This window comes from Scardinius erythrophthalmus (assembly GCF_964197995.2).
Source record: "Scardinius erythrophthalmus genome assembly, chromosome: 20".
Lineage (NCBI taxonomy): Eukaryota > Metazoa > Chordata > Actinopteri > Cypriniformes > Leuciscidae > Scardinius > Scardinius erythrophthalmus.
Window position 1 is genome coordinate 34,473,340 of NC_138240.1, and position 12,500 is coordinate 34,485,839.

Genomic DNA, 12,500 nt, shown 5'->3' on the forward strand with positions numbered 1-12,500 from the left:
CGTCAAACTGACGTCATCAGAGGAGGGAAGCCCTTGGAAGCAAATTTTCAGATTTGGATTAAGATTACCACAACAAACTTATTTTTCTGTATGAACTTGCACTGATTAATTATTCACCACAAGCCTAGTAATGTGAGGTAACAAAGTAAATAGAGTGCTGATATCACTACGACTTTAAAGATTACGAGGTCACACGATTTTTATTTATTTTTTAAAGATGATGCTTACGGATAGATTATTTATAATAATGCAATATTACATTTAAACAAAGTAATTTTGATTTCATGGTAACTTTGAAAACACAAAAGCAGGTTTCTCTTTTCGTTCATGATGGAGAAGAAATATAAACTAACTGACAAATTTGTCAGAAACGCTACTCGATATTAATAACTTGTTTAACTGTTTTAGAAAAACAATCCTGCTGTTATTGAATACATCCGAATTTATAAACCGTGCTGAATTTCTGAAGAACAGCGCTCGCGTGCTCTTGTAATATTGCTTAAATAACACAATCCCAAGCCCTGGTGTCATTGAACTATTTCAAGAATCAAGCCCTGAACAAACTGTTCCTTTAAACCTCTCTGAGTGTGTGTGTGTGTGTGTGTGTGTGTGTGCTGAATGGAGTGTCGTTTTTCAGCGCTTAACTCCTCCTCTGCATTCTGCTCGTCCAGCACACACACACACACACACACACACTCTCGCGCTGCTGCGTGCTTGCGCATTCCCCATCAGCAGCTCAACGTACAGGGCAACGGAACCTCTTCGCGTCCAAACATAGCGTTTTCAGAGACCGTTGATCAAACATGACGGTGGTAATTCAAAACATGGAAGAAACGAGCTGATTTGAGGAGGAATCTGTGTTTCACGCGATTAAAACACGTCTTTCTTTGGGATAAGAGAGTACGGAGGCTCCGCGACCGTTGCAACTTTTGTTCACGCGCATTTAACTGACGGTTGCGTTTCTTTTTTTTTTTTTAAAGAAAAAGTGGCTCAACTTTTGGCGCTCGATTCATTCGGTCTGTGTGGAATGTAGAATCGGGTGAAAATACTATTTTATTTGTGTGTGTGGTAAGTTTTGTCGGGACGACAAGCAGAAGAGGACACAGCGCTTCACTGGAGTTTGTTGCAGGGATACCGATGAAACTGTCGAGCTTTGTGTGATCGTACGTAATCATGGACAAATTGGATTTAAATTCATGTGTCAAGGATTATTTCTGAAATATCTCGTGTGTTTCCTCCCGCACTGACACGTTCTCGTGCACTTCAGAGTCAACACAAACTCTAGATTTTGTAACCGTTGCAAGACGCTCGTAAACATGCCACAACTTAACGGAGGTGGAGGGGATGAGTTGGGGGCGAACGATGAAATGATCTCATTCAAAGATGAGGGAGAACAAGAGGACAAAATCTCCGAAAACGTTTCTGCCGAAAGAGATCTGGACGATGTCAAGTCCTCTCTAGTGAACGAGTCGGAAAATAACAGCAGTTCATCTGATTCTGAGGTAAGTCAGACACAACCGCATGTTGACAGACACATGGATGTGGTTGTTGTCGACGGAAAAATAACTTTTCTGCTTTGTTTTTCTCCGTTCCTCGTCTGTCCTTCAGCAAACCGAGAGGAGACCTCAGCCAAGACCTGATCATGAAAGTTATGAGAAAGCCCGAGAGTATTTCGCCGAGGGTAAGAGCTCTCTGGTGCTGCTATGGCAGTCCGATTTAACAATTATTCTTTTAAAAAGTAGTTTCTGTTTTTATTACTAGCACTTTTAAATCACTTGGAAGTAATCTAACTCTGACTGGTATCTTTTCCAATTTCACACAGTTCTTTTTTCCAAATAGTTTATTAACTATTCAGATACTTTCAGTATTTCTATTACCGATTTTTTAGTGTGCATACCACTTCCTAAATCAGCTTCAAATCTGTTTTTTTTTGTTTGTAAAAGTGTTATAATTTAGACTAAAGGTAGCCATTTGAAATAAATATTATATATTACAAGTATAAAAACAACAAACCAGTGAGAGAACGAGTGTTACGCATAGTCAGACTGCTGGTAAATGTGGCCTAAATCTGATTTTTTTTTTTTTTTTGCTCTTATGTGACTGTTTTTGTCATGACAGTGTGAACCGCACAAACCACATGGAATCTGAGCTTTTCGATTCTGATTTGGCCACTTCCATATGTGGTATTAAATCAGAAACAGGTCAGATATTGCAATGTGACCTCAGTCTGAACAGTCAAATCAGAATTCAAGCGTCTTTTAAGGCACAATTCTGAATCACTTAAAAGATTTTACATACCCGACGTTATCAAGACAGTTAGAAAGGTAGTCAGTGGAAGGACATTAATATGTCAGGGCTCATACATATTATAGTGACAACTCTATATTCAAGCAAAACATAAATGTTTAAAAATTCTGATCTCTTTTTTCGCAGCCTCGTCTTTGTTTTTAATATTGCCTGTGCATAAATTTGCAGATCACAAACGCAAATAAATAAATAAATCACAAATAATCACAAACAAATAAATGCGTAATCACTTACTTTAATGTCCTCTGTTTTTACTTACTTATGACATGTCTTTATCATTCTTTTGTGCATGCAGATGAGCTCAGGACCATGATCTGTTCACACTGGAATCTGATATTCGCCACATTTAAAACAACAATGTGAACAGATATACAAAAAAAAAAAAGGAAAAAGAGTAGGAATGGGAATATAAATTAGATACTAATGCTTATTTTTATGACACTCAGTGTAAACCTGGAATAGGTGCTGTTAGTCATAAATAAGTACTATCTAATGAACAATTGCTTGTAGAAACCATTACAATACATTGTAGTTGGAAGTGAATATCGTAACACGGGTATACATAGAATTCAATGGTAAAAATGTGAAGTTTGTCACCAGTAGCAATGCTACTTGTCACTAATGAGTACTAGTGTTTAATTGTTAGTTAAAAAAATAAGTACTATTAGCAGGGACGTAGTTTGTGGGGGGGTTGGGGGGAGATAACCCCCCCAATATTTAAATCTATGCATTACAACCCCCCCCCCCCAATATTTATACCATGATCACATGAAAAATATGCAGACCCAAACTTCAACCCCCCCAATGTTCAAACCAAATCTACACCCTTGACTATTAGTATCAATAATGGGAATAAATGTTAAAACAGCTTGCCATACTTGTTCTTTACATAAAATGTTTGTCCCTAATCATTCCTCTCTCCACTGTGAAGCTTTGAGAAGACAGCAAGATGGAGGATTTTTTAAGAGCCCACATTATCCAGGCTACCCGTTTCTAATGATCCCAGATCTTTCCAGTCCTTACCTGTCCAACGGCGCCCTGTCTCCGAGCGCAAGAACGGTGAGTGCCATTAAACACACTATCTGTCTCTGTGCATCTCTTGAGTTCAAGAGCCAGTGAGAAACGTCATGTGAGAGTTTATAATGGCCCTCGTATGGACAGAAACCAACATATTTCCTTATTAAGGATCCCTGGTCAACCACTTTTGAATATTGTATGGTTGTCTCCTTCAACCACATCTCCTTCAACCACATGTCTACGGTTTTGACCATTTTCCACCTAATTGAGAGCATAAAAAAATCGGCCCCTTTTCATGCAAATTGAGTTTTAGCCACCAGACCACCAGTCAATTTAGACTTTATTTTTGTAATTTCATGTTATTTAAGGAATATGCATGTGGAAGTGGATTGCTGAGACTTGATGTCATTTTAGCATTAGTTCAAGTTTGAGGCTGTTGAACTTGTTTAATTGGTTTTAATTGTGTACTCTAGCTGTTTGACTTGCATTTGACAAGATTTGCATTCATTTATTTGTAGTCCAAGAGATCATGTTGAGTTATCGCCAGGATCAGATTTGCCAAAATCTTGTGTCTAAAGTGTTTCAGCCTCACATTTCGCTGAGGATCCCTCATGTTTGGCTGTAAAATGGTTGGCTAATTGATCTAATACCCAGTGAATCTAATTTAGTGCTGTCTGCCACTGGGCTGTAATTAAGCATTTTCAGACTGCTTGTTTAGCTTTCTTCAAAATAAGATTAGACTGGCCGAGAGAAGAGATCTGTCACACTGAAACTCTATCTGGGTGTTCGTTCTTCTTGTCCGAGGGCTGCAGAGTTTGCCTATAGATGTGTTTTGAGTTTTGTGTTCACGTCTGGGAAAGGTTGACTGCCCTTTTAGCCCCAGCATTGGGTCTTTTCAACCCAATTTGCAAAGAACTCAGCAGGCATTCATGTATGGCTTTGCTGTGGCGTTATGCGTCAGCGCTCTGCAGAAAAAGAGAATGAACGGTTGGTTCTTTGCACAGAAAAAAAGCAGAACGGGAGTGTTTTTTTGGGCTAAACCGTAAGCCATCTCCCCAAATCAACACGTTTTACAGCCATTGTTTATTCCGAAGCTCAAATCCTCCTGCTTTACTCTGAATCGCAATGTGATTTGATTGGACCCGGCCAAGCGTTTGAGCGAAAAGTTTCGATTCCCCCCCCCCCCCCTCCTTCCTCCAGACACTCGCGCAAGTTTTACTTGGCCTCTCCGTTTCTTTTCACTTCTCCCTCCTTCCCAATCCCTTCCATTCAATTCCTGAGGCGTTAGTCTTACATTGTGATTCTGAGTGAATGCTGATGGCTTCATTGGGATCTCCATTGGCCCTCATTAGCCTAATGGCTGCTCCTTACAGACTAGATGCATAGTAGCATTGGTACCCATGTCTCTTTTGTTCCTCAGCCTATAGTGTGTTGTTGTGGGAAGAGCCTATTTCTTAAATTACCATGGTTCATCCCACCCATAACATCGCCTCGGGCTGTACCTGCAACTCGCAAACTTGTGCAAGATTTCCGCTATGATTCGTAACCATGGCCAAGTATTCGCAGAACCATATTTGACTCAAATGTTGGGGAATTACGTCAATGTCACGAGCACAGAAGCCCTCTGTTACCACTAATATAATGCGCATTAAAGAGCCAGAGGCTAATATGAGTTAACTAGTGAACATTCAGATGATGTCATTCAGGATAAGGATTATAACTTATTTTAATTCGTTTAGCTGATGGGAGATGGTCAAGAGATTTCCCACAGTAAAATGGCACCGCAACCGAATGCATCCGGATGCACATGCGAGACAAATATCTAATCTTTTCCCTCATCGTGTTTTGAAAAAGAGGCATTTAAAACGTATTATTCCTCACAGTATTCGGATCGCTACAAGTTCATAACCTCCAGAACCCGAGCATATTGGTGCTCGTATTTTTATCTGAAAGTTCCTGAAAACAGATCATCTCGGAGGAAGAGATATCTCCGGCTCTCCTGCGTTAAGCCTATTGGATCTATCCCAGTGTGGACCAAGTGAAATGGGAGGTCATCGAGGCAGATGGGCTTAGCCTGTCAATCGCCACCTCTAGAGCGAGCTGCGCGTCAGACAATGAGTAGTTGGCATACTTCAGATATTTACACACTAATCTTAAGCTCTCGCTCAGACAGCCTCAGTCACAGCTGTCAAAACCACATAAGGAAGTTTCCAAACAAAGCTGAAGAACTTGAAGGAGCCCGTCAGAATCTGGGCGATCTTCTGTGGTTACGCTCCAACTTTTACACGCATACACAAACGTAGAGTATGTTTGCCAGGAATAAGCATGAGCCTTTTGCATTGAGAATTTGAGTAATTTGACAATGTTATCCAGGTGTTCGATAGGTTCAACTGTTTTTAACAGTAGGCTGAATGTTTTGTGTAAAGTGGAGAATTTGGGGAACTGAATATAAAAGAGAATGCACTCTGTCTGGATGAAAGCCATTAAACTTTCACCATGGGATGAAAGATTGAGTCTGTTTCAAAAGAAAATGTTTTTTTCCCCAATAGCAATTTTTCTTGTCTGAAATATTTTGGTCTCTTGCCTTTTATATGATGCACTACATACATTGTATTTGTAACAGTGCAAATGCAATACAATTGGTCTCTGGTTCTGTAAGGTTTGTTTACATTTATATTTATTTACACTTTGACTTTCCTAACCAAACGACTGTTTGGTCACTACTGTATTGCACACAAATCATGTTACAGGTATCTGAGATTGCACGGCACTCAAAGCAGGCCTTGAATGCCACAGTGAAGCCTAAAGCAGTCGCAAATAGAGTAAACTTCTAATCATGTCACTTCTAAACTAATATGTACAGTTCTTGTGCTGTTGCTCTGAAACCCCCGAGGTGGAATTGAGAAGCTCCTCTGAATTTACAGACTTCATGGAATATTTATAGTTTTCTTCTGTTGTGTGTAAAAAAAAAAAGGAAGAAGTAAAAAAAAAAAAAAAATGCCAAAGGGAATGTGCAGTTTTGAATACCTGTGGTTTTAGTTAAGGAACACAAACAAAACCATTCTTTTATCCTTTACATTTTTTTAAACATTCTTCCACGTACAGAAACACTTAACATGCATTGAGGTTATTGTTGTTGAGTGACAGGTTACATCATATTTATTGTATGATGTGCTTTGCAATAGGAGCTCTTGTAATGACAAAATAGTCGTTTAGATGCATTGGCTAGCTAAATATAAATATATAACAAAATATTAAGAATTGAGTACAAATTTTTTACGTAATATTTATTTTAAATGGATTTTTTCACATCTGTTTTTGAACGCAAGAATCTGTCTTGCATGGCAAGACTGCAACTGGACGATTTTTTATTATTTTGCTAGTCTGAAATATCAGTCTGAATCTGTTGGTGAAAAGTGGGTGTGTGTTCAGACCCACACTTTAATTCAAATCACTAACCTTGAATGCAATTGTGAATGCTGAAGACCTTCAACACATCAATGGAATAAATTGCTAAAAAGAAGAAGAAAAAAAATTGCCACCCCCACCAAAACCTGAACTTTTCTTTAAGTGTTTTGTGGCCTTACAGTCAGATTCACACAAGATTAGCCAAAGCCATTGAGTTCAGTTCAGACCTCATGCTTGTTGTTTGATATTTGTTTTCTTCACATTTCTATTCAGCTAGCAGCGAGGACAACCGTCCAGATAACTTTAAAAAGCGGTGTGTAGAACCGAGTTTGGGGAAAAAGAGCTGAATAGAAGACATTAATAAGTGGAAGATGGAAAGAAACAGAGGTATGAAGTGACAGAAGGGAAAGATGTGGGGAAATGCAGGCGTACAGATTTCCCATAATTGATTTAGGGCCTGTTCGGAGCTGACATTCCTCAATAATCCGGTGGGACTGTTTTTAAGGATTGAGTGTGTCGGCCAACCAGCTCTGCTCTTCTCAATGCTTGTCACTGAGATGAATGCTCAAGCTTTGCCTGAGGAATCGTCTGCTTGGGGCTTGTGTTGGAAACCGAGAGAACTCGATATATATTGAGTATTCAGAGTGTATTTACAATGCATTTGTTGGCGAAATAAAATTAAGCCACATTTTGAATACTTTCATTTGCTGTGGCATCGGAAAGATTTTAAAATCCTTCCTTGTTTTGTGCTTTTGCAGGCATTTAAAACATATTGAAGTTTGGTGCTCACTTGGGCGAAACGAGTTTGAATCCAGCTCGCAACATGTAAAAGTTACATGTTGTCAAAGATAATTTCATAAGTCGTTGTCCTGTATTACAACCTCTTCCCTTTCACGCCACAGCAATGCCTCCATTCATTTCAATGACAGGTTTTGACATGCAGTGTTGTAAACGTACTGAATGCATTCAATCCTAAATGTTTTTCAAGGGCCTGTGGCGGTCTAACATTGTATTTTAATGCACATTTACACGCTGAAATGATTTTCTGGTCAAGTCTTCACTCTCCTGGAAAAGCCATTGAAGCACATGGGTCATAATCGGTTTTCAGACTCTTTTTTCATTTAATTTCGGTCTCTACCTCCCAGTGCAAAAGCTTTCAGCACAGTCCCGTGTTATTTTAACGCAGTCAGGTTTTGGGCCCGAGCGTCTACAGAACAAGGAACCGAGCGACTCGCCAAACCTTGCAACTGTGGCTTTTGTGTCGCGCCGCCCACACCGGCAAACAAACACACCTCAGTGGAAACGCATTTTAAACTGTTTAGTCTTGTCTTTTGGGGAAGAATAGCACAGGGCAAACTCGCACACAAACACACACTTTTGTAATCCCTGAGCATATCATCATAGCTCATGCCACATGTGTTTTACGGCATTCCAGGTTTCCCCTGGGCATTTTTACACATTCAGGTTTTCTCACTCTTAGCACTTAAAATCTTCGAGACACGGTTGAGTCAATAGTGCTATTGTGTGTGTGTGTGTGTGTGTGTGTGTGTGTGTGTGTGTGTTTATTTTTTAAATATCCTGTCCTTGTGTGAGTAAACTGTTAGTGTGTGTTAGTGGCCATACCTGTTTGGTTCCAAAAAGGAAAAGTTTACGCACCCTCATGTCGCCCATATGATTGTCTTTTTCCCACCAAACACAAAAAGGAGAACGTTCTCTCTGCTCTTCTCTAAACAATGAACTTGAATGAAGTTTTTTTTGCTTTCAACTTTAAAAAAATGACAAAAACCCCAACAATAGTCAATTGGCTTGGAATATAGCAGGTGTGTCATATGGACTATTTTATAATACCTTTATGCTGATTTTTTGTCATTTTTGGAGCTGTACAGCCTCTGGCCACTTTCACTGTATGGAAAAGAACAGCGTAAATATTCTTCTAAATGTCTTTTTTATTTCATGAAATAAAGTTTAGACTCGTTTGGACTGATGAAGATTCTGTCATCATTGTTGAGCTGTCCCTTCATGTCTTCAGTCTCCCGCTGCGACAGTGATGAGTGTGTAACTGTAACTTCATCAGACTGATCATTATGGTTATACACTGACCGTGTGTGTTTGCTCACCAGTGAGCGAGAGAGAGACAGATCTGTTGATGGCGATCTTAAAGGTAGTTGCCAAATGTTCTCTTTGTTGATGCTGTGATCACAACTGTGTAAACAGTCTCGACTGACTTCTACATGTTTTTTTTTTCAGCCTTAAAAACAAGCAAATGTCATTTGGCAAACATTTGACTTTAGTCTGAAGGCACATGCACTGGCTTGATGTTCATTTGTGTACTCAGCATTTTTGTTCATGCCTTTCATTTTTCCATTGATAATAAATAAATGGCTGCAGGGAACCAAAATGCAGTGTGTAATATGTCATGCTGTCTCAAGGCCCCTAATTTTCACATCATATATATATATATATATATATATATATATATATATACAGTACCAGTCAAAAGTTTGGAAACATTACTATTTTTAATGTTTTTGAAAGAAGTCTCTTATGCTCATCAAGCCTGCAGTAAAAAAAAAAAAAAAAAAGTAATATTATGAAATATTATTACAATTTAAAATAATTTTTCTCTTTTTTAATATACTTTAAAATGTAATTTATTTTTGTGATGCAAAGCTGAATTTTCATCAGCAAGTACTCCAGTCTTTGGTGTCTTATGATCCTTCAGAAATCATTCTAATATGATGATTTATGATCAATGTTGGAAACAGTTGTGCTGCTTAAAGCTACACTGTGTAACTTTTTTAGTTGATTCTTTGCAAAAAACACTTAGTTCTTTCAAAAATATATGTGCTCATTAATGTATATTTACTTCTTTCAAGTAATAAAGTATTCTCTTAAGTTTATAATCTGCCATTGAAAGTACATACGGGTGAGGGGTTCGAATGCCGGTCGCCATGTTGCCCCTCCATCTTGAAACTACATTAGCCAAAGAGGGACATACCTGTAAATTCAAGCTTCGCCTTTTGCGTTTTTCACTCAGTGACACCGTAATGAATGCGAGGGGGAGATTACTCGCGAGCTCCGGCAGATTTGAAAGATAGTGTGGTGTGTGTGTGTGTGTGTGTACGTACTCGCACTTGAAAGAGAGAATTAAAACGTCGACGCGACAGACAAATCAGCAAGACCATAGACAATATTGGAGTAACTTTTCCCAGATGGAAAGAGCTCATGAGGAGAAAAGATTTTAAAACGGACGCCGAGGTTGCCTGCTTTCTTCTCGACAGGTAATTCAGCCTGTTGTAATTCATGTAAATTCGAAGTTTTATAGTTGCTTGTCTAACCATAGCATGGTTGTGCATAACGCCAGAACGACCTCAAGTATAACTTCATCCTCGCGTCAATGGTGAAAAAGTATTGTTTACCTTGTAACATAAATCTGTGCTGCATAAAAAAATCATTTTTTTACAGTCTATGGCTGCGACGGATCACAGGTGATGAATAGTTTTAAAGGCGCAATTTTTTTAAGCTATATAAAAAAAAAGGACAAGGTAAATTTTAGTTATTTTTAATTGCTTTTACTTTGTACACATTGTAACGTTAGCCTAATCTGATTGTGCTGGGATAGCCGATTCCAAGGGTGACGTTTACCTCCTGACATCTGTCCTGTAGTTTTACTCATTTTAGACGTATTGTTTATTATTGTCATGGATGAAGTCGATAACTGGAAGCCATGTTAATCTTGGAATAATATGGCCACCGTAGGAGTTAAAACGCCCTCGGAATTGAGAGGAACAGAAACAAATATTCACTGGGTAGTCATATACAATTTCACCGCTAGATGGGGGTAAAAATCACACAGTGTAGCTTTAATATTTTTTTTATAACCTGAGATACTTTTTTCAGGATTATTTGATGAATAAAAAGTTAAAAAGAACTGTATGTATTTAGAATAGAAATCTTTTGTAACAATATACACTACCGTTCAAAAGTTTGGGAACAATAACTATTTTTTTTTTAAGAAATTAGTACTTTAATTCAACAAGGATGCGTTAAATTGATAAAAGGTGATGGTAACGATTTATATTGTTAGAAATGTTTTTATTTTGAATAAATGCTGTTTTTATGAATAAATGCTGTTAACGTTTTACTCATCAATGAATCCTGAAAAAAGTATTCCAAAAAAATATATTAAACAGCACAACTGTTTCCATCATTGATAATAACTGAGTATCAAATCATCATATTAGAATGATTTCTGAAGGATCATAAGACACCAAAGACTGGAGTACTTGCTGATGAAAATTCAGCTTTGCATCACAAAAATAAATTACATTTTAAAATATATAAAAAAAAAGAAAAATTATTTTAAATTCTAATAATATTTCATAATATTACTTTTTTTTTTTTTTTTTTTTTTAACTGCAGGCTTGATGAGCATAAGAGACTTCTTTCAAAAACATTAAAAATAGTAATGTTTCCAAACTTTTGACTGGTACTGTATATATATGGTACTTTTTGGACCCTTTGGAAAATCCTCCAAATGATGCCCTTTTACAAAGTTCATGCTCAGTTTAGTTTCCGTCTCTATGAAGCCCCTCCTTCTGAAAAGCATGGTGGGATCTGATTGGTCGGCTAGACTAGTCCTTTATTTTGCACATTGCTTGGGTGGGAATTATTTAAAAGAGGAATATTGTGACTCTTTAAAACTCAAGACTGCTCAAATTTCAGGGAGTTCTGAAACAGTGACACTGATATAGAGAATAACTCCCAATGGAGGGACTTTGCAACTTTTCAGAGCTTTTTCATGCTCAAAACAACAACATTACACACTAAAGAAAGATGAACATGGAAAATAGCACAATAGGTCCTCTTTAAGATGGTCACAAGCCATGGTTTTGAAAATGGCTGCTGGTTTTTAGCCGGTAATTAGTTCGCAAGTAAATACATTTTTTTGGTTGAACCATGCCTTGGTTTCACGAATAACGAGGCCCAATGAACAGGTTGCATTTCTGTCCTTCACAGCCTCATTTTCAACCGTCTACTAAGTTATGTTTTTGCGCTGGAGTGCTGAGATCCTTTGAAAAGACATTGAACAAAACAGTGGTGGTGAACTTTTTCTCGTTGACCTCTCGCATTTGTCTCACATTATGTTAGATGGTTAGGGAGTTGGGATGTTGAAGTGTCTAGTCCAAACATAAGCTCTCTATAAACCCATCAACCATTCAACTCGTGTCCTAGAAAAACGATGAGTGCACTGCGCGAGCTCCATACTCTTTGAATTGTGTGAAACACTGCCAGCCTTGGCCTTCCCTCCTCCTTGCTTTCTCTTAGGAGAACGGGAGTTGGCGTCAGCCCCTTCTGCCACCCATAGCTTGCCCATCATCCCTCCCTCTGTTCAGTCCCTGCCATTACATATTCTGTTTATAGCCTTCACTGGCTTTTCAAGCGCTAGGCCCTTCAGGAGAGATTCGACCCCCCGTGAGGACTGGCGAACACACACACACACACTCACACACACTCTCGCTACATTCAGTGACATCAATGAAAGGCCTTTGAAGCTACTTGGGATGAGCGTGTGTGTATAAATGTATTTTTTCATCAATTTATTAATCTGAGGCAGGCGCTTCGGAGTCGGCCAGGTTCAGACAGAAGGCGCCCACTTTAATTCCGCACTGGGATGTTTTTGACAAGACAAGTTGTTTATCCGATCTTTAAAGTTTCTCTCGGACTCTCAGCGGACGGTGGTGCTGATTCCCACTAATATGAGGGAA

General features: G+C 38.6%; 1 protein-coding gene across 2 annotated transcripts in view; it reads left to right on the forward strand.

Annotated features, from left to right (window-relative positions):
• Positions 1-668: 668 nt before the first annotated feature.
• The window catches only part of tcf7l1b (transcription factor 7 like 1b), a 76,199-nt gene continuing 64,367 nt past the window's right edge, over positions 669-12,500 (forward strand). Inside the window, exons 1-4 of one of the 2 annotated variants that reach the window (XM_081349501.1) lie at positions 669-1,163; positions 1,268-1,502; positions 1,609-1,681; positions 3,239-3,366. In XM_081349501.1, the coding sequence (XP_081205627.1) occupies positions 1,317-1,502; positions 1,609-1,681; positions 3,239-3,366 (387 nt within the window). In that variant the 5' untranslated portion in view covers positions 669-1,163; positions 1,268-1,316. Of the gene's footprint in view, positions 1,503-1,608; positions 1,682-3,238; positions 3,367-12,500 lie in introns of both variants that reach the window. The other variant, XM_081349500.1, reaches the window with a different exon arrangement.